The 27,461-nt window shown below is 41.8% G+C and overlaps 1 protein-coding gene across 1 annotated transcript; it reads right to left on the bottom strand.

Moving 5' to 3' along the window:
* Positions 1 to 16,739: 16,739 nt before the first annotated feature.
* On the bottom strand, positions 16,740 to 26,766 carry pip5k1ba (phosphatidylinositol-4-phosphate 5-kinase, type I, beta a). The gene is made up of 13 exons (XM_079234806.1): positions 26,627 to 26,766; positions 25,705 to 25,835; positions 24,593 to 24,710; positions 24,348 to 24,500; positions 23,491 to 23,787; positions 21,930 to 22,114; positions 21,525 to 21,605; positions 21,048 to 21,096; positions 20,872 to 20,956; positions 20,640 to 20,780; positions 20,447 to 20,531; positions 19,823 to 19,919; positions 16,740 to 17,653 (listed from the first exon to the last, which is right to left on the bottom strand). Exons 1-13 carry the CDS (start codon positions 26,696 to 26,698, stop codon positions 17,651 to 17,653), a joined length of 1,497 nt encoding a protein of 498 aa, XP_079090932.1. The 5' UTR covers positions 26,699 to 26,766; the 3' UTR covers positions 16,740 to 17,650.
* Positions 26,767 to 27,461: the final 695 nt, after the last annotated feature.

The following is a 27,461-nucleotide window of genomic DNA, read 5'->3' as shown; positions in this document are numbered from 1 at the left end:
CAGCTCTCTTCCTGCATCTGCCCGCCCGCCCGCCCGCCTTTGACGTAAGAGGGATTCTGCTGGCCTACATTCAGCACAAATCCCACCGTCGGCAGACAGTGTAAACATACACACACCAACTTCTGCACAGGGACGCGGTGATCAAACGCCCGAGTGTTCATCCGCAAACACAACGGGGGGAAATAAATAAATACACCACGCCACACATTTTGGGTTTGATGTCTGCTCAGACTCGAAGATAAATCACACACGCTTTCAAGTTTGAGAGATGATTTGCACACCTCAGTGAAGACAAACAAACAAACACTTAGCATGCGCAGAGTGCAAATTAGAGTTAGTGACGGCAAAATGGTTAGGACTTTAATATTATTTTTAGTAACTAAAAGGGAAATCTGTGTGCCGCTGACAGCTCAGGTCTGGGCTTAGTAGTGAAACGGGGGACAACTGGGGCCGGCAGCTCACCCATTATAACCCACTTTTTTTGATCTTCTGGTCTACAAGGGAAAACCAGATGACTAGCAGCAGCTGCAGCAGCACTGTGTGTGAATAAAAACAACAACAACAACAACAACAGGACAAACGCTGCCCTATGCACTACAGAGAAAAAAGAACAGAGGAGAGGATTTTTGTTTTGGCACTACACTTTGAAATGTCCATCATGAAATGGACTCTTTTTTCCTGCGCTGATGAGGCGATATTAACTCACTTACTATCAGAACTGTCATCAAAAACATTTCTAGAACCGTACTGTGCATTTAGAGATGTTTCTGGTGGAGCTGCGTGTCCGCCCGCTGAGCCATGTTTGTCAGCACGAGTGGATTTTAAATCGTTAATTACAATCGAGTTTGATGTCTCTTTATTTTGTATGGATCCCACACCCTCTGCTCTCTATACGCCCGCTCAACAGAGCACTGTGCTTCATAAGAGAAGTAAACATTTTCTTCTTCTTTTTTACATTTAACACTTTGATTGAGATTTTCAAATGAAGATTTTAATGTTTGTCGCCATATTTCATGATGTCGTTGCCGAAAACATATGGTATGTTGTGGTTATATGAATGTAATTTATGGTGTGTTGAGAATTTTGGAAACGATAGCACCATCCACCCCCCCACAATTTGTGTTTATTAGACATCCAGAGAGAGGCCACAAATTGCAGCAGAGGAAACATTAACATCTGAAGGTCTGATGATATGAAGCAGCCGACTAAGGTGCTTTGGGTGAGGCCAAACGAGTTGTAATCAGACAGACAGTCTTCTTCTGTGCAATATGATTGTGACGGCTGCTCGCGGGCAGGCCTGCTGGAGGAGTCGTAGCCTTGTGAGCGTTGGCCGTTACATAACAAGACACAAACATATTTCCGGGGAGGGAGGGTTGAAATACTGGGTCATCCTCGCAGGCCGTGACAAATTATTTAGAGAACGAGAGGACGACTCTTTTCAAATTAACAGAAACACGTGTGGGTAGAATTTACAAAACAATATAGTGCATTGAAATAAGAGTTTTGGACCACAGTCCAAGTACTTAGAAGATTAAATGTTATGGAAAAATACTGTAATGTATTCACCATTAAGTCTAGCCTAATTGTGTTGTCAAAACATATACACACACACATATATATATATATATATATATATATATATATATATATATATATATGTTGTTTAAAACGATACAAAATGTTTTACAAAGAAGATGCGAGAATCAGTGAATGTGATATTTTGTTTAAAAAAACATTACTCATATGTTCAAAACTACTTTCAGCACCAAGACCAAGGCAGCTGCTACGTTTTGTGAGATTGTACAGAAAACATTTGGAAATAGTTTGAAATTGTTACTGCACTGTGGAAGACACTGAATTAAAAATAAAAAATAAAAAAGGTATGACTCGCTTTCTTCTTTCCTCTTGATCATCTTTGAATCTGCCAGCCTTAGTACTCGGAGTATGCAAATGAAGATATTTAGCTTAAGCCAAATGTAAAATACGATGCAACATATGATCATTCTGTTTAGCAAATATTGGTGTCAATACATTTACTGTGTGCCTCTTCAACCCCCAACAATCCTTCATTAGGTAGTGTGAAGTTCTCAATGTTTGTGTGGCTGAAAACAGAAAGGTTGAGCACGTCCGCCCCCTGCTGGACACAGAGTCACATTACACCGAGAGGCACGAGAGAGAGCAAGCGCACAATTAAGCGCACAATGTGACCAAATACGGGTGAGGTGGACACATCAGAAACAGTTATTGGGTCAGAACAAAGGTTTAAACCGGGTGTATTAACTTGTAACGTGTTTCTGCTAACTTAACTAAGTTAATCTGCTAGCTGACAGCTAACTTAGCCTAACGTCACAGCAGGTGCAGCGGGATGCAACAGGCAGTCATGGAGAGTCCCGGATAACTGCCGTCATTTCTCCTCAAAAACATACGTATATATGTGCTATTGTCTATCAACACGTGTACTTATGGACACTTTGAGTTTTTTGCTCTGCAAGTACTCACGGTGAAATACTGTGTTGCGTATCTGCTGAGCGAGAGCAGTCCCCCTCCGTTTACTGGCATCACGCACTTTGAACTGCCCGGGTCCGCTGCTTTAGACCCAAACTAGACTATCCAGACCTCTCCGGTCCGATGGAGACCAACGTGTTGATGAAACCTCAGAGTTTAAAGTCCAAAAAGTGGTAAAGCTTCGTCTACTTTAATTTCAATATCGCACTTTGTCTACTTCAAACATTAGGAGTAAACATTCAGAGCAAAAACCAGCGCCGACGGCTCCTGTCCTGGCTCGGTTAAGAACAAACCAAATATGAGCATCGGAGGGGGGGATTCAATTTAAAAGCAACTGTGATAGATGGCAGCAAACTAAAACAACGTGGCATAACATCACACTCGCTTGATATTAAAGTGCTCATTTGGTTATAAGTAATAACGAACCGATGGTCGCATTATAGATACATGTGTAGCCGAGGGTTTGCACGTCTAATACCACTGACATGGATCCGTCCATTGATTTTTAGTGAGCCTGCTGTGAGGCTCCCAGACAGACAGCGCAAAAACAGATTTAATACGGCATACAGCGGAACATAATTCAGAGAAGGACATGCAATTAAAACAAACGTATGTGAGCAGGTAGAGTGAAGACCTGAATTCATTTGAAATGTACAAAAAACTTAGTATAGCCTTTACTTACAGCGACTGCTTTACAGAGGCAGAACACTGTTTGAATTGTGTGTATGAAATAGGCAACGCTCTTAAGATTAAAGACCACAAAAAGATTAAACCTATGTGTTTTACTCCGAAGCAACCTGTACCACCAATACCTTTGACAGGGCAAAACAAGCAGTTTCAAATGGATCCTTTTCTCAAAGTTCCCCCACGTCTACAGCCAAGACAAGAGGACAATGCATTGCGACGTAGAAAACACACTACATGGCTGACAGTGAGGTCCAACAATGATTATAGTCGGCGTTCCAGTTCATTCAGTGAAGTTCTTCCAAACCAAACTGAGAAAAAAATCCTTTTTTTCTTTTTATAAATGGAGCCGCCTTTTTGCACCTGGGGAATGAAATGGAACAGGAAGGGGCCTTCAACAAAGTTAAAAACACACTATTGTATTAATTATCCATGTACGCTAAAGCGTTAGGATTTACTTTTACTGGAACCATGAAAAACTAACCCAGACCAGAAGTACACAAATATATGTGGAGGTTATAGAACTATGTGAAAGAATTGTAAAGGCTCTTCAGCTGTCTAACAATAACCTATTGTTATTCGGTGTGTGTGTGTGTGTGTGTGTGTGTGTGTGTGTGTGTGTGTGTGTGTGTGTGTGTGTGTGTGTGTGTGTGTGTGTGTGTGTGTGTGTGTGTGTGTGTGTAATACTATCAACTCTATCCATACAAGCCTGCCCTCATCTAGTATTTTATCAACACAAGCCAAATCACAGATAAGAACGATAGCCAGCTGATCCCGAAAATGCCCCAAATCCCTGATACCACATGCAATATAACCGTTTGCTCTCATTATCCACTATTTTAACAAATGACAGGAGCTTTTATGCGCGCAGAAAAAAAGAACAGTTCATCCAAAATGTTAAACTTAGAGTAGCAACGACATTAACATTTCAGATAGATTCCGGTTCATCGGGTCAAATCACCATATTTTATCAGCGGAAATATGCGAAATGGGCTTAAAATAGGCCACCCAAATGCAAAACACTTCATCGGCCTAAATAATTTGTGTGGCCATGTCATTAAAACAATGAAGCTTCCGGGACACAGCATGTCTCTCTGGCTAATCATCATCCTGGATGCAGGAGGCGGGGTCACTAAAGCGTAGTTTATTTAAATAAGTAAAGAAGTCTGGGAGATGCGGTCTCTGGAAAACTCACATCCTTGAATCATCAGCGCGTAATAAGCAGCCTTGTTTGCAATTTACGAAGTAGTTTTTGATAAACAAAAAAATAAATAAAAACTTTAACTTTACCCACTGATGGGATTATGAGAATGTCACAAGATTAAAATTCATGAAATTGTCATCAACACACAATTGTCTAAATGATGTGACAGCATGCAAATCACTACAGCTACGCGGACCGGTTAGGGTTTCAAAATGGGACATGAGGAAAAGCAAAGTGTTTGTCTTCATCACATAGTGTGCAAACAGATATCATGAATATAGCTGCCTCCTGCTCCCATGCGACTGGATTCAAAACTAAAATCTCCAAATAGGTTTTCAACACACACAGTGAGGGGTCAGCAGGACCACACATACGTCCACGCCAAACCAGATTCCGCCTCGCTCCGTAAACAAAAAGCATCAACACAAAATGCGATGTGGAAAACGTACCATCGTGATGGCCGAGTAGCTGCGTGAAGAGAGGCGGCGAAGGTACAAGTACTGGGCTTCTCTGGACCAGCGGAACCTGCGGTTGGACTTGAGCAGGTCAGTGCTGCCCTGGTCAGAGCCCAGCTGGTCCCTACACACACACACACACACACACACACACACACACACACACACACACACACACACACACACACACACACACACACACACAGAGATATAAACACAATTTTAGATCACAACTCTTTACTGCAAGTGTGTTACAAGTAAAAAATACATTATATTTCAATAAGACCAAATATTCAATCTAATGATTGAGCATTTCCCTGGCAGAGAGCGTCTGATGAAAGACACTAGTCAGTTGTATTATGGGAAATGTAGGGTGCATTGTTCTTGGAGAGCCACGCCCTCATTAGAGACTAAAGATCTACATAACTCAATCACCGCTCGATTGATTTTGACCATTCTATTTTTGTTTCATGTGTCTCTTGTGAGTGATGCTCAATCACTGGACTTTCCCTTTAAGTACAGATTTCGGGCTAAGGCCTTTATGACACAGTCACATGTGCTCGATACACAATTATGTTGAGCTACTTCAATGGAGAAGTGAGAACCCAGTCAGAGGATCCCCAACGTCAGCGAGGTCGTTCTCTGGGCACCGGAGAAACTGCAGCAACTTTCATAGCAATCCTCCCACTTGTTGTTGAGACTATTCAGTCGGGACAAAAGTCTATGGATCATCCGGATCATCCGGATTCCAGATTCTCAAATGTGCTTTTCTTTGTTTTATGTATTTGTAAATTGTCTGTACTTGGCCTTTGGGACTGTTGGGTCAATCAAAACAAGTAATTTGAGGATTTCAGCATATAGGCTCTGGGACATTGAACATTTCACATTGTTGACTTTTTTTTAACAAGTATTTGTAGATGAGAGTGACACATGTTCACATTGAAGATTACAACCATCTACTGAAAAGGAAATATAAATCCAAATATTTCAAAGAGCACAGGACCAGATAAAACAAAGTTGAGCTATAAACAGAGAATAAAACGTTTCCCAGAACTAAGCCACCCATGTACGGCTCCGAGTAAATCCAGAGAAGACCCGGCTCACTCAGATACTACTGACAGTAATACTATAATCTGCAGCCTCACTACAAGAGGAATATCTCTGACTTTATCACTATCGTGCCCAACATGTGGAGTTCTCCAGCGAGCTGAAAACAACGTTTGTTCTCAACTGCACGCGGCGAGTCAGACGCGGGAGTTTCGGACGCATTGTGACCGTGTGACTGGATCCAGTCAGAGAGTACTCAGACACTGTGCCTCTGCATGACTAAACATGCTGCAGCACAAACCTGTAGATCAGCGTCACATCTCCAGGAACAAGGGGCATTAACTCCTTGCTCTTTGGCAATGTGTATGGAAGTTTTACTCAAGACATTTAGTATTGCACTTTCCTAAAGTCGGGGGAGTGACTATCCCAGTCCCTGGTATAGGTCAAGCTTCAAAAACTCTGGATCCCACAGGCTAAAACCCTCCCTGCCCGGTAAACACCCACATAACACGAATTCTGTGATAAATTCGAAGTCTCAAGGTTAATCTGAGATGACCTAGGGTTACCAACACTGGGTATCATTTTTAAATTACAAATTCAAACCTCTGTTCAATCAGCTGTGACCATCAAACAACTCAATCACACTGAGATATAATATTATATATTTGACCTCCCTTACAGTGGATGCAGTTAATTGAAACCACTAATCACGTAAAAGCCTGTTTGACCCATTGGGCAAAATAATCCAATAATAATGTTGAACATCTTTCAGTGGAATCACATCATGACGACGTGACGATGGGTCGTGCACGTAGTGACGCACAATTCAGGCATCTAAAATAAGCTATTTAATAAGAACTTCTAGTAAGTAGGAGTTTATGTGAAATGAATGAATGCAATGCGATGAACACATGGATTTATATTCGATTAGATTCAACTTTGCAAGGCAGTTTAGCATCTAATTGGACATTAGTGAAAATGGTGCTATAGAGATAACAATGAATTAATGTAGAGAATGTGGAATAATGCACTGGGGTAGTAAGGATATAACTGAGACATATACTTCATCAACATAAGATAATCATCATTGAGTTGCACGGTTTACAATACGAGAGAGAGAGAGCTATGTGAAGTAATTCGTCCAATCAGAATCGCCATCTATTCGGCTACACCAATCTATAGCAGGGGTCACTAATACGCGGACCACAGTCCGGGTCCAGACCCAGACATCGTTGTATCTGGACCTACAACCGATAAAACATTTTGACAGATCGCTTTTATTTTAACCGTCGCCACTTTCGCAGCCTTTACTCGTTCAGCGGTCCAGAAAACACGACGACCAATGCGTTGTGCATCACATCCCGTGATGCTTACTCATTAAATGTGTGTGTTCCAATTAGCGCCACAACGCCAGTGAGATCTACACACTCAGGAGAGACGGGGAGAAAGACCCAACAGGAGCCAGAAGAAGAAACAGTGTCTCTCTCATATGTTCAGAGACCGTGGCGATTATTAATAGCAGCAATGTGAAGCTCCACGAACAGACAAAGCAGAAATCTTTTGAGCAAACGAAGCGACTCACATTTAAAATGAAGGCACAGAAAAATAAAACGAAGATATATGATCAGAATCCTGACACATTCATTCACTGCCCAACAAGGATGTTAACAGAGGAGAGAATAGAGCTGAAACTTTTTAGAAGATGAGAAACATATAATATCATGGCTTTCTTGATTGACATCACTTCCCCCTGCTGAAACTGAATTTAAAGCTGCAGGGCAAATTTAATTTAGTTAAATATTTATTTCTAAAATTATGTGCGTTATTTTAAGATGCACATTTTGCAAAAGATTGCCGTAATGTAATTAAATCTTAAACACAGCCTTTATTTGACTTGAAAGGAGATATGAAGATTTATTTATTATTAGAGTATATATTATTTATTATTCATCCAGTTCAATTTGAAAACTAATGATAAATATTGTTGAGATATTATTCAATCAAACTTTCTTTATTTGATTTTACAGTTAGTAAAATATAAATAAATAAATAAATATATATATATATATATATATATATATATATATATATATATATATATATAGACTTAATATAGTTGGGACTTAATTAACGCCCAAGTTACACGTTACTGTGATGTACCGGACCTTTGCTCTAACTGGACCTCGTGGAATATTAATATAATACCCCTGATCCATAGTTTAGGGATAGGGAAACAAGTATAAATAAAATATGGTGCATCTCTCTCCAAGTAGTCAGGGCACCGATGTCATAAATCCTTGAAACCTTTATAAAAGGCATCAGAATATGTAAGTCAGATATAGTCCATTTGTCTCGATCAAGTCAGACCACCCAGAAAAGAGGGCATTCAAAATACATATGTTTGATGTACTCCTGGTGATGCCGAGCAATGCAGATACTGTTGTTTGTATTTATGCCGGGTCTTTTGAGACGTCTCCATCTGAGAGTTCTGCCTCTACTGCCCCGGATTATTCTGTGTACCGGAGAGATTGCTTCTGGGAAGACACATTGACGTTGATGTCAAAGTTTCAATGCTGTGGGGTCTATTACTCAGAGACTCAAAAGCTGGTCACACAAAACCAAAACTATCTGCATGACCGTGCACCACTTTTTGTTTTACATTCTTCTAAAAATCCATCTGTTGCTTCCTTGAACTAGGCACTAAAAAGCCATTATGCTTTCTGAAAGATTATCAAGATTTTAGAATGAAAAAGCTGCAGCAGTTGTTACAATATGCAGTTCCCTACTATGCCTGCTAAAAGGTCATGACACAAAGGGATCTAACTCACCCCTGGGGTCTCCACAGTTTCCTGCCGGGTGGCAGAAGCTCCCGTTTGTTCAGGGGCACGATCCCTATGGCCGCCTGCATGATGGTGATGAACTTCTTAAACTTCATCTTCTAACTCTCCTGTGGCGGCGACGGCATCACACGCACCGGGCTGCTCCGGCTGCTGCTACGCTGCCGCCACCCATCTCCCTAACCAAGTGCAAGACCGGCGGCACACTTGACGTCTCCCAGACCATTTGCTCGTCCGTCCCCACCGCCCCCCCTCCCCGCCCCCTCTCCACGTCATCAACACTACGAATTCGCCCTCTCCATGGCGACGAGCCGCGGCTTCAGCACACGAGGATCCCCTCGGCGGAGCGACTGCGAGTGCCGTCCCCTTTACTGCCGACTCCGACAGATGTCCTTTTGGCTTTTCCCCCCGAGCGAGGGAGGATAAAAGGAAAACAAAAAAACGGCCACGCTCCAACCAGGCGGTGGGCGGGACTGAGAGGGGATGACAGCGCGTCACTCTTACATAATTCTGGAGCTTCTCTGGACATTACACTAATGAAAACGCAGCCTCTGCCACCGCCACCGCCGCTGCCACCACTGCAGCAGCAGCCACTGGAATAATTGTGGTACTAAGCCCTGACAGATCATGGATGCTGCCCGCCCCCTTTGCCTATAATCCCCCATCCAGGCTTAGTCTTCTCACCATTTACACCCAGACAGACCCATCTACTTCACCCCTCACATCCTCACACAGTCCTCCACCAGAGCTAACCCATTATGGGGGTTTATTAATGACACAACTACTACTAAACTCATTTAAGCTGTAATCAAGCTGCACTTCAAGATTTGAGAGTGAACGGGGACAGATTTGGGAGTGCAAAAAACGCTTCTGTGCACGCCTCGTTGGAAAATCTGCTCTCATTACTTTCTGCAGCTGCTTTGGAATATCCTGAATCAGGAATACAATCTTACAGCACGGTCTTTGTCAAAAATTCATAATACAGTCAATTAGTGACTTAAGACCAACAATGTGTTAGTCTGTCTCGCAATGTCAGACCTCCCTATTCTGTCTGTGGCGATCAGGTTTTTCCTGAAGATGTAAAAAGTGTCTTAAAAATATGTAATTCCATTTTTAAAAAGGGCTCAGTAATGTTCACAAACAGCTGGTCACTGTAGTTTTAAAATAAAATACAGTGCATTTTTCAAGGAACTATTTTCAGCTGCCGATTAATACACAGTTGGTGCTCGAGTGAGTATTTAAGTAGGTGGGATTATATTAAAATAAATATAAAAGGAATGTTGCATGCATGTGATGTGACCCAGTGTGACCCATTGAGGTGTTTTTAATATTTTGTGAACAACAATGGAGCTCTTTGGTACAGAGGGAGAAGACATACAGGCTTTGTGTTAGTGGGATCACAACATTGTTGGTTTTTCATGCACTTTGTTGATGAAAAGAATAATATAGAATTTTACCAGACAATTTCAACCATGAATCAACACATATTTGTTAGATTTTACAATTCTGTTGTTCCGACACCGATAGCATCAATGTCTCCGAGAAATGTTGGATCTGGTATCAGCGAGTGAGCAAGTTTATGCAAATTAATTAAAAGTAATTTTGGGTAACAATAAAAAGAAAAAACGCCTAAAGATCCCAAAGGAACTACCTTGAGAACACACAGGCCCTTGCAAGCATTTTGTTTTTTAACTATGGTCGTTTTCAGACCAAAGATAGCCCTTCGTAAAAAACAGCAGCTATACACAAAGAAACATCAAGGTCCCTGGCTTCAATCAGAAACACAATGTCCCTGATTTGAATACAGCCAGGGACCTCCGTTTCATCTCAAGCTCCATTCACTGTCATGTTCCGATTGCCATCTCATAAAAAGAGAGAAAGCAAGCAAAGAACTGCAGCCACCCAATTCATTTACATGAGACCACTGAAATGACAGACGCAGAGGGGTTGCAGCAACAACACACGTGGAGGTCTGGGGATAAAGTTGAACCTGGGTCATTGCGTTTTCAGTTTTCAGGTTCAGGACAGGAGGAGATTTTCAGTCTTTAAAAGCTGATGGAGCAAACGAGAAAACATCCTGATGTCACAAAGATGATGCCAGCACTGGCCTGTCTAATCTGACCTCACTTGCATTCTCTAAAACCTCGATTTGTGTACAGATAACTGTCGCCGTTAGTTTTGTCTTCAATACATTACTATAACAACCCCACCACCCACACTCACTCACACACACACACCCACACACACAAACCACCCGATAAGTATAGCTCGTCATGCCCGAGTCACCAGGCGGCCCCATGCCAGCCTCTTGATGAATTGCCAGCCAATGCAAACTCCGGACAGGATTTATATTCCAGCAGCTTGGACGTCTGGATTACGGCTCTGGATGGTTGTGCCATGAGAGCTGCTGCAGATTTTACAGAGCAACAGAAATCCCCTCAGCACTCCGAGGGGGTTACAAAAATACCACACTTCTATTATTAAAAATAGAAATGTTGGGGAAACAACACAAAAGGAAGAGGAAAAACAAGGGGAGGGTTATTTTTTGTATTCACCATGTGAGTCGTCTTAGTCAGGAGGAGTCCAGATTAGGAGCCCCCCGTCTGGGCTGGAAGCGCACAGGAGAACAAACCAATAAACCGTGCAGAAATCACACTGACATTCACAGGCGGTTTTATCATAATCCAACACCTTACGGTAATCTCACGGAGAACACTCATCCAACCCAAACTGCAGCCTGACAGACGAGGGCGCGTATGTGTCGGGATGCAAACGCCACTTATCTTAACACGCGCACAAACGCAGCACACGGAGGAGGCACAGCTGTGCAGACATTTCACTTCATGAGCAACGGTGTCAGCAACCTACAGACCTGCGATGTTCCTCTGTTTTTGTCTTCTTCAACCATGCTTGCTTTGCATATACAGGGAACATTACTTTGTTTGTGTTTTCAGACATGTCGAATATACTTTAAAAGCGGAACAATGGATCTCGGGACTATGTTTGGTACAAAAGAGGTTTCTGGCAGGGACCAACCCACAGGTAAGTATCTCCTGACTTAGTTCCTCTCAGGTCTACTGAACTTCTTTTAAACATCTTTTTACTCGCCGTCTTGGTGGACCGGCCCAGAACGTTTGTGTTGAGTTTAGCCTGCAAATGTCGAGGTCGTATGGGAAATGCTGTTTGTTAAAAGGCTGGCCAAAAAATATAGAATCAAAAAATGACATAAGAGAAGATTTTTTTTAAACCTATGTTTAAGTTGTTTACGTTTGTTTTGAAGCATCTGCTTGCGTACCGTGCTGCGAACAGAGCTGGTCCAATCTACATCCAGGACATGGTAAAACCGTACACCCAGCTCGTTCGCTCCACTCGGCTTCTGCCAATCGGCTTGTAGCTCCGTCACTGCGAGCTAAACACTCAACAAAGTCACGACTGTTTGCTGTCCTGGCTCCTCAATGGTGGAATGAGTTCCCCATTGACATCAAGGCAGCAGAAAGTCACGCAGTAGCTTTATATTTACGGAACAGATGCGAGGGTGGTTTCTGCAAGAAGGCGAACAAATGTATTTTACTCATTGTCATGCTGTTCTCAACCAAACATTGCTTGAACAAAATAATAAAAATTTGCCCACGCTTCAAAGAGTGTTGTTCTGAACCAAAAGAGAATTATCATCAACACTGCAGCTCTCGGGAGATTTATTTAGCCTCCATTAGTTCATAGTTTGGATTTGATTGCCATTTCCTGCCAACTGCACTCTACTTGCCACTACCTGCCTGCAGAAACCGAAATCAGCAAGAAGCAAAAAAAAAAATTAAGCTTAAGAAGTTGGGAACAAAAGGCTAAACACATTCACCAGGTGGACAAAAACAACTGGAATTTGGATGCTGGATGTGGATAAAAGCAGACGTTTCGCAGAACAATATTCACCATAACTTTATGAAGGCGATATAATACGTCTTCAATTGTCATCGTCATCGACACAGCCAGAATTGTTCTCAACTCCTGAATAAGTACGGCCATCTGCTTCCGTCGGGCCTCAACTATAAACCTGATGACAATGACAAACATCATTCCTCATGCTTCTTCTTTTTAATCTTCTATCAGATACTTTCAAGCACTGACACAAACAATCACGTCTTCTCCGGCATCGATGGTTGCACCCTGGTGACTTGTAGTCATTTTTCATCCAAGATTTGAAAAACATGTTGTTAAGCTTTGGATTTGTTTTGGCTCTGCTTAGGTCTCATAACTGCAACACAAACTATTTTAATCTTTTGAAACTTTGCAGTGATCTCTATTACACCCCTATACATATACACTCACAGCAAGAACATCATCTGTAGCTATTTGCAGAATATTTACAGTGCAGATTTAACAAGATTTAATAGTGTACTTTAATTTAGTTTCAAAAGTAAAATTCAGGGCGATATTTTTCCTTAGTTACATCTACTCAAACCAATTTTATGAATGTCAGGGCTTTTTTTAAATTATCTTAAATTACGAAAGAAGAAGAAGAGCGACTCACTCTTTGCCCAATTCCTTTGTCACTGCATGTTTTCACTATTTAATGAGAATATCTTCTATTTTTTTCTTCATTCTTTTTCAACAGGGTGAGCAAATGTAGCTTTAGCTGTCTGGTCATGCTAATGCTTTTACATAAGTAGTGTGTTTTCTCTGGCGCTCAACACTTCTCAACGTGTTGGAGCAGCGCTGTATTACCACGGCCCAATACCATTATGCAACGTCCGTATGCAATGCATGCGCGAGCCAGATGGAGGGACACATGCCACTCGCAAATCTGTGATGAGAGTGCAGAGAGAAAGAGGTAAAGAGATTGACAGGCAGAGGAAAGAGAATCCGTGTGCACGTGCCCCCTCCAGACATAATCGGGATCATCAGGGTATATACAGTGACCTGGAGGGGCACAGTATAAAATAAATAAATACACATTACAATTTTTAAGAAATTAATGCCTGTTGTCCTTGCTGCAGGTTTGTTTCTTTTCCGGAGATGGTCAAATGAAACCATGTAAATTGAGGAATGAGAGAGCAGCTCAGCTTACAGACTGAAAGGAAGTCTGACCCTTCCTGTTGAATGCCACCACACCCGCGGCTGTACCTGCCACCGAGCACACAGCGTGTTCTTAGTATTGTTTCAAGTGGACGCGTGCCGTGGACAGGAAGGAGCCGAACCAACTGTGCAATAACTGGGGAGCTCACTCAATTCACAGTCTACACCCACTTATATTCTGGTGTATGCCTCTTTTTTTTTTTTTTTTTAAATAGACATTTTGTCAACTCATAGTGGGGAAAAACATTGGCGAAAATACTAAAATGACCGATGGCTCAATTCCATTTAGCTGCTACCGTTTCAGGGCCCTACTAATGTACATGCTGACCTGCTGTTACACCGTCATGGCTCACTGAGACACTTATTAACAATGGCTCAGTTGTATACGTTATGAACATCCGTCCACTTCCTGCAATGACAAGTCAGATTGCCTGCTGGGAAAAAAATTCTAACAGATTTGAAAGCATTTTAAATCGCATTTACATAAAACAGTTAAATGAATAGATAAAATACATACGCATACAGGTTTTTTGTACAATTGTTTACGTGTACCCCATTTATAGTGGAGGGTAGGTCCAATAACAGCAACACAAACGACATCCTCCAAAGTGACGTTGACTCCACAAGGGTACTAGTATTAGACCACATTAGTTTAGCTAGGTGGGCCTCATAAACTGGCAAATGAGTGTATGTTAAGATAGGGCACAGTAAATATTAGAAGAAAAAAACTTTATAGTAGTATTAAGGAAATACAATTGTGTACATTCAAATGCAATACAAACCAGTCTCCAAAAAAGGACCACAAAGTGAATTCAACACAATTCAGTTCCAACAAAAACACATGCTGTTTTAGCCTGTGTTTTAGCTAAGTATACTGGGTATACTGGGTGTCTAGTCAAGTACCAAATGTGGCTGCTGGTCGGTAACAACCCACACTGACTGAACCACAGCTTTCAAGCAGCAGTACAGCCCAGCCCCACTCAGTGTTTACACTGGAGCAACACAATGCATGCATGAACAGAGAGAGGACACACACAGCTACTGAGGCCTGCACACACTGCAAGTCATGTTTGTCGGTTCGGCGAAAAGTAACTTGAAACAAATGAAAAGACTTGCTGACCCGAAGAGTAAATACAAACTGTTGTCTATGACTTTAACCGCCAACATGACCCCGCGCGCTCCAGCAGGCAGCGGGCAATGCCCTAATACGGTGAGGAGCGCGACGCAACACGGAGAAAACATGTCGACATACGGGTCACACACACACACACACACACACACGGTCTACTTACCAGGTGAAACTCCGTCTGTTCCCTGCTTTTTGTTTTTGGGATGTGACCGGAGCAGATTAAGCCGAAAAGTGTAAATGGAAGTGAAGGATGCCGAGGACGAAGAGGATTACAACTGGGCGAGATTCTGGTGGGTATTTCAGTTTCGTCTGGTCCCAAAAAAAAAAGAAGCCACTTCCTGGTTCTCGCAGGTATGTGGGCGTGTTTTCGCCAAAGGCAGGTGTGCTGCGAGCAGGGCTGCAGCCCTGACAGTGGTTTCGACACGTGACTTCTTTTTTAGGGTGCGGTGTGGTAGTGACTACTGAGTCACCCATTCTGTCACCTGAACGCGACACGGTGACTCAGTTTACTATCCTTAATAAAATAGTGACTCCAACTAAATCATGAGCTGACCTGAAAAAAGGTAAAGGAAGGCATTTTAATCTCCTGTTTTAGCAAATTATGACATGTTGAGGCCACTGCTTTTCATCCGAGACTAATGGGAAATCTGTATTTAAGCCCAGTGATTAACAAATAATGTCATGCATGTCATGTTGAAATGATTAATATATTATCACTTCTTCTACAGAATTTGATTTCCACATGTGAAATGTGTTTCACAGATGGTGGACCACATGCCATGTAGTTGGGTAATAAAGCATTCTATTAATGTATAACTAACTAGACAAACAAAACGAAACAAAGATCAAATACATTTAATTTATTGATCCTTAAATGGGCAGTGCAATGTTCTAATCCATAATTAAACAGGTCTAATTTTTTTAAACATGATAAATGATAACAATGATGAATGTCAATGAATGCTTCATCTTTCTTTCTTCTTCACCTCAATTTTTACAAATCCAATACAAATCACTTTGAATATACCAATGCAAATACTCACTGAGAGTGGCAATATTCATGAGCCATGCTTGTCTGACTGGTTTACCCTGCCCAGGTTGAGACCCTGGGTCACAGAACAGCTGTGAAAACTGGCAACACTCTTCAATCGGTTGTTGTCAGAATGAAAGTCGCCTCAGCAACCGCTCTGATCCTCACACCAGCCACTGTATCAGCTAGTGAATTTGAGTAAAAGCTGTGGTACATCTGATGAAATACTATGGCTGAGAGGAGAAACAGATACACAAAGAAAATTGCTGAATAACAAATTATTCACTACTGCAGATGCATGTGTTTTTTAAATATTTGCTCACAGCAGTATTGTAAAGTTTAAAGTTTCACATGATGTCAATTCACAGCTTAGGTGCCGGCTACTTCAAAATCACAATTTAAAGCAGAGAATAACCAAATGTACTTTGTTAATTTCCACCTCTGGCAGATGTTTTGATCCAACTCAGATTAACCTAAATCCTCTAAACCTGCAGTGTTGGCTTCACACTCTGCTCTGTAAAGCCACAGTGGGTGAAGACGGACACGGGACAACATCAGATATTACATTAAATTAAATGGTCATTTTGTCAAGCTGTCGGCCTTGTAAACAAAAGAGATGTCATGTGCTCAACCATATGCAGTAGTGGACAGGGCACACATGCAGAAATGCAAAGTATAGGCAAACCTACTTTAACCTCCTCATCCAGTCGTGCATGAACGCATCATTGCTGCGCCCCCTAGTGTTTGAATAAAATATGGCAACTGTTTTATTGTTTCAATATTAATTTATTTCACAAATACAAGTTCAAAGTATTGCTATAATACAGTCGTGGGTCTAAAAATCACGTAAATGCACATATTTTCAATCATTGGAAGGCAAAAAGAAGACAGACGATAAAAGTACAATATAGTCATTATTTACCTACAGGATTAAAAACTGTTTAAAGCAGGCATTAGTTTGAATAAATCCCAGTGAAGATGACGTGGACGTTCTCCAGAGTAATGACACAGGAATGTTTGAAAACAGAACAAAATAATAATTATCAATTGTAAGATTGATTTATTATCTGATGCAAATTGGGACTCTAAAATGAGTTATACATCAAGTGTATGAGGGTATAAACAGTTTTACTCACGCATATTTAAATGTATCGATAGAAGAATCTTTCATTCAGATTCCTGACTCCTGAATTATCTCAAATCGGCTCCATGTAATTCCATGATTTAAAAAAACAGCATTTTTTCCCCCTGCAGCTGATTTAGTTACAAGGCAATCTATTTCTTCAGGGATCCAGCCGCTGAGAAAATTTCCACAGAAATTCACACATCCACCAAGAGGGCAGGTCAAACACAATTTTCTTTGTTAGCACTGTTAAATTAGCAGCAAAGTGCAAGTAACAAGAGAGGAAATGGCATCCTAGTGTTGTATATAAATACAGTGGTTCTGTGATCTTAACACACAGAAACACAGACTGTATCCCCATCTGTCATTCATGGGAGTTTCTAATGAAGAACCAGTGATTTGGCACATGCACTTTGACTAAAACAGAGGAAAGTCAGAGAGGCACAAGGTGATGCTCACAGCGATAAAGCTGCTTCTAGTTCGTGTCACGTTTACACTGTTGTGAGGTCCTGATGTCTCGACACTGTGGGACTGGGAGGTCAAAGGTCGGAAGTCCAGGTGGCCCCTCACTAGAAAACAAAGAAAGGTTATCAGTTCCCGATGTCAATTGAAGGACAACAGTTGGTGTTTAGGGTCAAACTAATTAACACAGAAACATTTACAATCTAGACACGGATGGATTACTGCACTGGCCTATGGGGACATTATTATTTCAATTTGGAGAGTCAAACAATTAAATTCAAACCAGCGTGTTTTTGGATGATTTAGCAGCCCGATTATTAAAAGCATAGCAAGTGGATTGTGTGCACATCCGATCCCAGTTGGATAAAAGTGCAGGACAAAGTAGCATGCAGAGCTAAAAGAGGGGTATTCCGCCTCCCGCCTGTTCCAATCTTCCATGTCCAAGCGTGTGTTGCAAGAGTTGCAAAACCCAATGCTGAGTGGGAAGAGGGAACGTCACAATGAAAATGTGTTGAGTTAGCCTGGCATGCTAACAGTCACTAATAAGTGATATTACAAAATAAAATGTAAAATATAGCTTTGAGCGTCCTGATCAGGTTCTGGTATCAAATTAAGTCCCCTGGGTTTAGACGGGTTGGGCACAGGCTGGGTTTAGGCCCCAGTTTTAGGTCTGTGCAGAAATCCTGTCTGAACAATGCATATGGGATGACCCCTAATGAAGGACACAACATGAAACGCAATGCTTTAAGCAGACGTTTTTGCTGGATAAAGTATGTGTTTCCCTTTCAGGCTGCAAATGGTTTCCATAGACAGTCAGGGGTACCGTCAAAAGGGAACATCGTATATATTTTAATGCTCAAGCAAGTTTTGTGTATTTACATGTTGATTTTCATACCTTACTGAAATAACTGAAAAGCAGTGGTCGCCTGACAGGAAGGAAACACATAATCTGATACTTAAAACACAAAGACAGCTTTGGGAAATTGCCAGCATAATGGAAAGTGTATTTAAGTGACTCCTTGGTCCTTTTCGGTTGATAAATGTCTGTCAGAGAAGTCCAAGGCCTGGATTTCCCTTCCACCCTCACTATGCTGTAGTTTTTTAGTTTATTTTTTATAGGCTTTCAGATCAGATTAACTCCAACATCTGCAGGCTTCCCACAGAGCCTGAGTAGAACTGCTTAGTGTGGGCTGAAGAACGCTTCATATAAGCCCGAATGAGGCTTTGGTAGTTATGTAAGAGAAGTGCTGTAGAAAAGGGGATTCGTGGAGGTTTCTCCGGCTGACACAGACTTAAGGACTGAGGGGCGGTGGGGTGTAGGGGCCGTCACTCGGCCGACAGCATTGACGTCACAGGATGCCAGCGGGGCCTCTGGCATACCCAAGCGCTACCCGCCACAGAAGAAGAAGAAAGTTCCAGGAAGATGTGACAAATCAATGAATGCATGCTGAGATAGTGGCAGAAGATTATTCAGTGTCATGCAAACGGTAGTCCTCGTCAGGACCCCTGTGCTTTTTGTTGATGCATAGGCAGAAACAGTGACAAAAATGGATAGAACAGTCTTTGGATGTCATTGGCTGCTTACAGTTTGTGGACGCTGGTTCAGCTCCAGCTGGGTCCCCTGGGTGAGTCTGTGTGACGCTGAAAGTGCAGAGACACCCAGTGACCCCTGGAATCACCATGAAGGATGTCCCCAAACACACCAGTGCAACAAAGCATTAGGCCCAGTCTTAATTGTCTTTAAGGTCAGTTGTAATTTTACGAGAATAAAGAAAAAGTGTTTCAAGAACATTGTGGAATATAAAAAAAGTTGTATTTGTTATTAGTTTGGAAAATAAATCGCTTAATATGTTCAAAATACCTGTCAAAATAAGGGAATAGCTGATACTCCACCAATAAATACTATTACTCACCCCCAAAATATGAAGATAGATCATATCAGATGGTGTGCTAAAGTCAGAGAATTTGGGAAATGAGCCGTTCTTGCACAAAGATGAGGATATTGCTAGCCAGAAGCTTAGCTTAGCATGAAGACAGGAAGCATAGGTGCACAGCCAGTCTGGCTCTATCCAATAGTCACAAAATCCACCTGCCAGCACCTCTAAACTCACAAATTAAGCTATATCATGTGTGTAATGTGTAAGAAACGTAAAATGCGTAAAAAAAAACTAAAGAAGTGCTGGTAGGCACTCTGCTGCGGTGTCTGCTCGTCATAAAGGAGAAGATTGTTTATAATGATAAATGCCACGTATTAATAATAATTAATAATTTCATACCAAGTAGACGCCCAGTTCTGAGTCTGACAGGCTCCCGCTGAGAGACGGCAGAGGATCGTCCAGAGCGACCGTTGAACTGGAGGCTCGCCGGGCTTCACTGCAGCATACAAAAATACACAGTAAAGTGTAAAGCATGAGCACACACACATTTTACTTTCTGCTTTATAGCTCCACTTATGATGACATTTTACTTGTAAGGAAAATGTAAAAATATGGTATAGGTCATTTTAAATGATGCAGGGTTTTCCCCTCAACTTTTTTCACCCTTAAATTGAATGGAGGATAACATTTAACATTAACATTGATTTTCTGAATTAGATAAAAAGTTAATTGAAATCCACACAGATTCTCCTCATTCATATATATATATATTATTATTCATTTTTTTTATTCATTTTGACCACATGAGCTCTGTTGCAAGACACATTTATACCTCCATATACACTGTGCATACAAATAGAAAACAAATGTATTTTTATATTGCACATCTTTTAATATTATCGCTGCTCAGTGCAATTAGCAGGTGTCGGCCTTTTTGTGACTGTGAAGCAATCCAACAATCTCAACGTTTGTGAATTCTTGAAAATCACACTAATATAACTTCAGTCTGGGAGTTTAAAGCACCTGTTGTCAATGTCCTCTTCATAGTTTCCTGTGGACTCGAAAGACACTCTGGGAAGGACATCTGGTTGCTTGGAGGAACTGTAAACTGTTGTAACAAGCAAACCATCAATAAGTAAATCAGGTAAAGCTTCCTCTTCAAACATGACAGAAATGTTTCCTAGAATATCATATTAAATGCATTCCTTATGCTTACAGTTTCCATCCAGGTTGTCCAAGCTCTGGGCCTTCTTCTCTTCCTTTTTCTCTTCCTTCAGCGGGGACAGAAACTCCTGAGAGGCGCACTTTACCGCATGAAAGGAACTCCTCTTCTTCCGTGAAGATGCTCCTCTTAAAGCTGAGGGGATGCGAAGAAGAGGTGATTTTTAAAAGTGAAGCTCACTGATCTCACACAAGAAGACGTGCGTTACGCTCGCTCAGCGACTCACGGTGCATCTTCTTGAATACAGTCGAGCCCATGAATTTCAGAAACCGGTCCGCATAGAAACCGGGCCTGTGAACCGACACCGTGTCCTGAGAAGCAGAGTTATGCCGTCAGACACACACACACATGAATGCGGTTGTGTGGACATAGAAACACACAGTAAGGAGGAGGGTTACGTACCCCGTCATGTACAAGAGCTTTCCAGGAGTGTTCCACCTTCTTGATGAACCTTGAAAATGTGATAATGAATAGGTATTTCATCACCTGTTGAACTGTTGTAATCATACATACACTGTGTGTGTGCAGAGCCCGTTGGCACGCAATTAATACTTCTAGACCTTTTCACTGTTAAACTGAAATGAATTGATGTATAAGTGCAAACTATAAATGTAAATCTGTGAGATGGAATATGACAAGCAAACACAAACAATAATTGAATACTGTAATATAAAAGCTACAAATAAAAAGATCATTCTAATATTCAATTTTAAAATGTTATTTCTAATTAATCGTTTAAAACAGAATACTTACAATAAGCAAAACCAAATATTTTACACATTTGAATATAATTTCATAAAATATTACAAGTCTCCAAATAAATAAATGTGTCCGTGCACATGGGAGAATGAGTACAAACTAAAAGTCTGTACAGCTCACCTGTAGGACTGAAGGATGTCGATGATTCCTAAAAAGATGAGAAGGTTCTCATCTTTATGTTTGGCAGGAATTCCACCCAATCTGGGAAAAGACGAATATTCTCAGCTTGGTGAAAATAGTTGACAGTAACAGCTTTAAATGGTTGCAATAATGCGATCAGCAAGAAAATCATCCCCATAGTCAAATAGGTCTCATCTGGACCGGATCCCACTATTGTGGCAAATTTCTCAACAGTGAGCTTTTTGTTCACAGGAGAGTAGTTTGTGTGAGAGGGCAGAAGAAAAAGAGGAAGAAGAGACTTTGAAACAAAAAAGAGAAAAGAGAAGGATAGAAAGACCAGAATAAGACCTAATACAAACGTACTAATACGAAACCAAGCTGAGAAAACGAAAAACAAATTCTCACGTGTCGTCATCAGCCACCGGTTCGGGGGCCTTCGCGTTCCCCTGGATGGACTCGAGGGCGGTGGAGTAGAGGACTTTCTGGCCCTTCCTGCTGTCACATCGGTTTTCTCTGACCAGCGGCTTCCGGTCTGAAACGTGAATCCCCAGCAGGAGACTGTAGTCCATGATCTTAAAGCTCTCGAGGACCTGGCGAGAGACGGAAAGTGGAGGTAAGCTGAAGTAAAAAAGAAAGTCATACTGGGGCTGACCAACCTGTCTCTCTTCATTAACAAGTCGTTAGAATGCTTATCTTGTGGTATTCTGATCTCCTCTCTCTGTCTTGCTACAGCAGCATCAATGCACAGAAGGCGTGGGATACAGATTATCAAGCGTGACCTCTGTGTAATGAAGGCTGTAAATAGTCTCAAACTGTCATTATTCTGGGGTTTTATGTCACCTTCTAGTTATTTGTGCAACTACTTTACCCAGAGATATCATATATCTAATAATGAGTGGTTGCGAAAACAAGACACATACATGCGAGTTTTTTCAACCACCCACAGTAAACATTCCTTAAAACATGCTTTATATTGAGCTATCCAACACCTAAGCTGGTCCCAATTATCAGGGCTAAACCTTGATCTGCAAACCAAAAGCACAGTACAACCTAATCCTCAATCCCTCTGACTAAACACAGATGTCATGAAGTAACTCCCGTAAACAAAGGGGCCTTTACTTTCCACTGTGTTACCTAATACAGTAGCTGAGGTCACGCAGAGAGGCCCAATAAGAGCACGTTACGCCCCAGACTTCGTGATCCAGAGTCCAGCTGCACAGGCTGTTCCTACCAGTCAGGTGCTTCGCGCCGTTGGCCGTTAATCCTCCATCAAGTGGGCACTGTTGTTGCACACTCATGAAATAACAGGCAGGCGCTAATGACGCCATCATACCGCCTCGTGGTTGCACAATGTTATCTAAGATGCGGAGTGGTGCCCTGATCGCTGGCTGAATTCAGTTCAGGCCGAGAGATTTAAAACCACTATTGGGAAACTATTGAGCTTTCCTTGTGGGCTCTTTTTGATATTGGATTTCCAGTGAATAAACTATCTCCATTTTGTAAACTCTATTGGAACCATCTTCCGGCCACAATGTTTACTCTGACGCAAGATATCTCAAGGTTTACTAGGCAGATTACCATGAATTTCTCTGACAACATTCCTGCTCCCCTGAGGATAAACCCTTTTGGTTTCAATGACTCTGAGACTGTACCACTAGCACCACTTCAGTATGTGGTTTGTTCTGTCCAACAATATATTCTGGACGATAAACTTTTAGTCCTGTGAGACTAATTTCAGAAACGTGATATTTAATCATACAAGATTTGGGTTGTGAAATGAATAAGGATCACAGAATGATGAAGTGAAGATGTAAAAATGATCCCTCCAGCAGTGACAAACGCATTCTGAGATACTCACTGCACTGTCGCTGAACTATGATAACACTTTGAACGGAACCGACAATAACCAGAAAAACCAACAACATGACCTACTGCTAACAGATATAAGACCACTACGTGAACACACCCGGCAGTCTCTCTGCAGGGTCTTCATCAGGGCGCTGTAGGTGTCCGGGTCGAAGTGCAGGCCCTCGTGCATCTCCTGGAAGTCCAGGTCTTTGAACGTGGGCGAGGATTTGACGCGCTCTTTGCGCGAGGCGCGTCGTTTGTACGAGGAACCCTTCAGGTCGTACTTGTAGTGCATCCTGATGGCGCGCGGCAGCACGTTGTTCATCACCACCACGCGGACGGTGACGCCGCTGCACTGGATGCAGTAAAGGCCGTAGAACTTGGGCAGCAACGTCCTCGGATTCTGATTCAGATTCTGCAAGAAAAAAAACCTCAGGATAATATGTTCTGCATTTAAGTCACATGAAAATTGATCATTATTTTATTTTAGTTAGGATTTTTATATTTATCTTCCACTTCAGAGGTACCCTGTGTAGTGTTTTCACCATTAGTAACCTTGTTTGTGCAGGAAGAAGAAGACACACATGCAATACATATTCCTGCTGCTGCTTTCATGCTATTATATAAAGCATACGCAAATATGAGCATATTACTGCCACGCTAGAAAAAGAAAAACGTATCATGTTACAACGTGAAAAGTTGAGTATTTTAACAAGACATTTTCACGTTATTACAACATACAAATATACAATTTATGACGTGAATAAAATGTTTCATGTTATATTGTGACGGGTCAGGGTGGGCTCCCCATAATGTGACTTGCATCCTGTAGCTTTCTGTGCCACAGGGCACCTTTATGTCCAAAATGTCCCTTTTAGTTTGCTAAACATATACGCTGGTGTGTATGTAAACATATAGAGCGTTTGTGGTCCCGGATAAGCGGATGCAATGGATGGATGGATGGATGGAGCTCACCATGTAGTAACCAGGAAGCAGCTTCTGCAGAAACTCGGCCTCTTTGTGCTGCACCGTTTTAATGATGAACTCGTCGTCGCTGGTGAGGTAGAACCAGGAACTGCTGGCGCCAGGGTTGGTCAGCTCGATCAGTGGCTCATTACACATGGAGTACTGAAATTCAAGAAACGATGTCTTAACAGGAAAAAGTGTTTGCTGCAATCGAATCAACTGAAACTTCCGCCACCTCGCGCTGACGCACTGACCAGATAGTCGTCTGGTTTGATGCCAAACAGCTCCCTGAAGTAACGAAAGGCCAGCGGCGCATACGTTTTCAGACGGAAATCTGGGTAGTGATGTGCTGGGGTCAGGTTGCTGCCCTCACTGCAGAACAGAAAGGGGAATCAAAAAAACATCGATGCACAATAACTTTTTCACAGAAGACATTTCACTGTGTGCAGATGTAAATGATGTGATTAGCTTCTTCAGTTTCAGGGTCCTGCCATTGTTCAATGCTGGCTCCCTTCCACACTGTCATGGCTTACTGGGACACTTGAATACACCAGCGCCATCGTAAATGCTATTAGTAACACTTGTTGATGTCAAAATGCCTGCTGTGAAAAAGACCTGTTGCTGAAATGTGTGGTTTTCTACCAAACCACAAGCACGGTAATCAGGTTGTAAACTTCCAAAGAAGTGACTTCCCCCTTCTCTTAACATTAAGACAACATTCTGGTTGCTGGTTGTGTGTGTATATATATATATATATATATATATATATATATATATATATATATATAACTTCCTGAAAAGGAACCTCTACAAGCATTACAAAGTATTTTTTTAGGTAACAGTAATTCAAGTTTGTCTATTTCCTTTTGTAAACATAACAGTTTCTAGAAAACTGTTGGAAATCATTTAAAGACCAAATTTCCGTTCTTTGAGCCATATAAACACAACAACATTCCCCTCCTTGTCATTGTGGTGAAACAGGGGCAGATATTGCAAAACGTCCTAGATACAACTGAAGGGAGGTGAAAAAACAGAATACATCGTTTTGTATTTTGGGTGAACTTTTCCTTCATGTTTATTAAAGCTATTAGAAACATTATTTGTTATATTTGTTGAAATTCTCTTTTACATCCTGACAGGAATCAATAAATCTAATAAAAATCCAGTATCTGTGGCAATGGCAGGACGTATTGGACGGGCTACCTGCCTCTACTGCGCCACTCATTTACCAGCTGTGAGTGCAGCGCTGTTTTTCTTGCGTATACTGTCTCCAATGTTACTACCTAAACTTTAATCCAAATGTAACTTTCCTTTTGTGCATTAGCTGACGGTCAACAATAGAAATGTGTGAAACTGAGAGGCCTACCTGGGCAGGAAGACGCTCTCCACCACAGAGAAGTCCTGCATGAGAACATCTCTGTCTGGTTTAGAGCTGAGGTTTCCCACAGCATACCCAATACCCAGCTGAATGGCTCCTTTCAGGGCCGCCGGCGTGGGCTAAACGGGGAGAAGAAAACACATTTGTTTAAAAAAAAAAAGAAAGGGAATTAACTGGTTCTTCTATTGACAATTCCCGAACCTTTAACCAAATTCTATGGAAATCTGTGGAATAGTTTTCAGCAACGCCAGCAGTGCGGCTCGTGGGATGGTCGGTCCATCCAGGTCCAATAGATTGGTCAGTCGGCTATTACTGGATGGAGTTCATCAAAATATTTTTCAGGCATTCAACATGTTCACACTGCAAGCGTCAAAGGCCACATTGTGTCACCTAGTGTGAGCCCAGCATCAGTCATCAGGATCCAGCCTGGGCACCATGAATGTGCACAGTTCAATGGAGGGCCATATCTAGTTGTTGAAATATTTCGGTCAGGTCCAAAGTGGTGGACTGACCAACAAACGGACATCGATGATAGTGAAACATTTGTGATAATGAATACATTGCAAATAACTGACGAACAAAAACAACATTCAAGTGCAGGTATGGTGTTGCTCTCACACGAGGAAATGAACGTTTTTTCTCTCTTAAAACATGTAAACCAACATTTGGTTTCCTGTCTTGAAGAAAGAAATATACTGAGATGTTTTATTCACAAGAATTAGGAAGCATATTGCATATTGTATTTTTAATAGGTAACTCTTAAAGATATCTGATTTAAGATACCTATTTTCAGTTTTGATATCAGCAATGAGTCTGCAACAGCAATAGTCACAGACTTCAAAACAGGGAGTGTTTGAGATCTTCCCTTCTCTGGAAAGCATGACACAAGCTAATATTGACGTCTGCTTACCTTTTTATGATCCTTTGACGCTTTAGAGAGTTGGCTTCCTCTTCCTACACTGTCTGCGGCGGCGGTTGACATCTTTTGCACAGAGAGAACTCGATGAGAGGGAAGCTCTGCGGTCCTTCCTCCAACGGTGAGGTTGACTTCCTTCTTTCCTCTCAATGATGAACGACCAGACGAAGTGACTCACCTCCGATGGGCTTTACCGAAACTGCATGTTCCAGGGTCACCGCTCCTGCAGAGGTGAGTTAGAGAAGAAGAGCAGTCACACAGCGTGCAGCATTTGCATGAATGTCAGTGCCGAGCACAGGTCACCTTGTCAAAACCCTGCACTTCTTCGACTGATTACCCATGGTGCATTAGCGTTTAGCAGCATCTCGTCTACAGTGTGGCATATGACTTACAGAGCCTCGTAATGTGCAGACCTCTCTGTCCGGGGCACTGCTGAGTTCTAAAGGTCCACCAGTGTTTGTTTCGGTCTTTAACTCCAGGATCCCTCCCAACAGCCCTTGATCCTCGTTAAGAAGGATTGGAAAACCATTACATGTCAAATTCCGCTGTTTTATAACAGTGAGCAGAAAGGGCTCAGTGTTTTGACCCTCAACATCCTAAACAAGCCGGGAGTGTTTATGGAGACGACGACAACAACAACAACAACAACAAATGAATTTACTGCTACAGTACTTGGAACCCGCCTGCGTGTACTGTATTCACCCGGCTACCTTATAGAGAGTACATGAGTGCTGAAGGTGTGCTTCCTAAATTGTTTGTTTATCTTTAGGGCCTGTGCAGGCTTAAATTACTCAAATGTTGGCTCGTGAAACATGAAAAGTTCCTATGA

This window comes from Taurulus bubalis (genome assembly GCF_910589615.1).
Source record: "Taurulus bubalis genome assembly, chromosome: 19".
Taxonomy (NCBI): Eukaryota; Metazoa; Chordata; class Actinopteri; order Perciformes; family Cottidae; genus Taurulus; species Taurulus bubalis.
The sequence above is the reverse complement of the archived record's forward strand: the minus strand, read 5'-3'. Positions and strand labels throughout refer to the sequence as shown.

Coding starts and splice junctions, on each gene's coding strand:
- pip5k1ba (XM_079234806.1), bottom strand. CDS start 26,698: ATGTCAACCGCCGCCGCAGACAGTGTAGGAAGAGGAAGCCAACTCTCT. Junction 23,788..24,347: donor TGCTTCCTGGTTACTACATG/GTGAGCTCCATC, acceptor TTTTTCTTGCAG/AATCTGAATCAGAATCCGAG. Junction 20,957..21,047: donor AAGCTCTTGTACATGACGGG/GTACGTAACCCT, acceptor TCTGCTTCTCAG/GACACGGTGTCGGTTCACAG.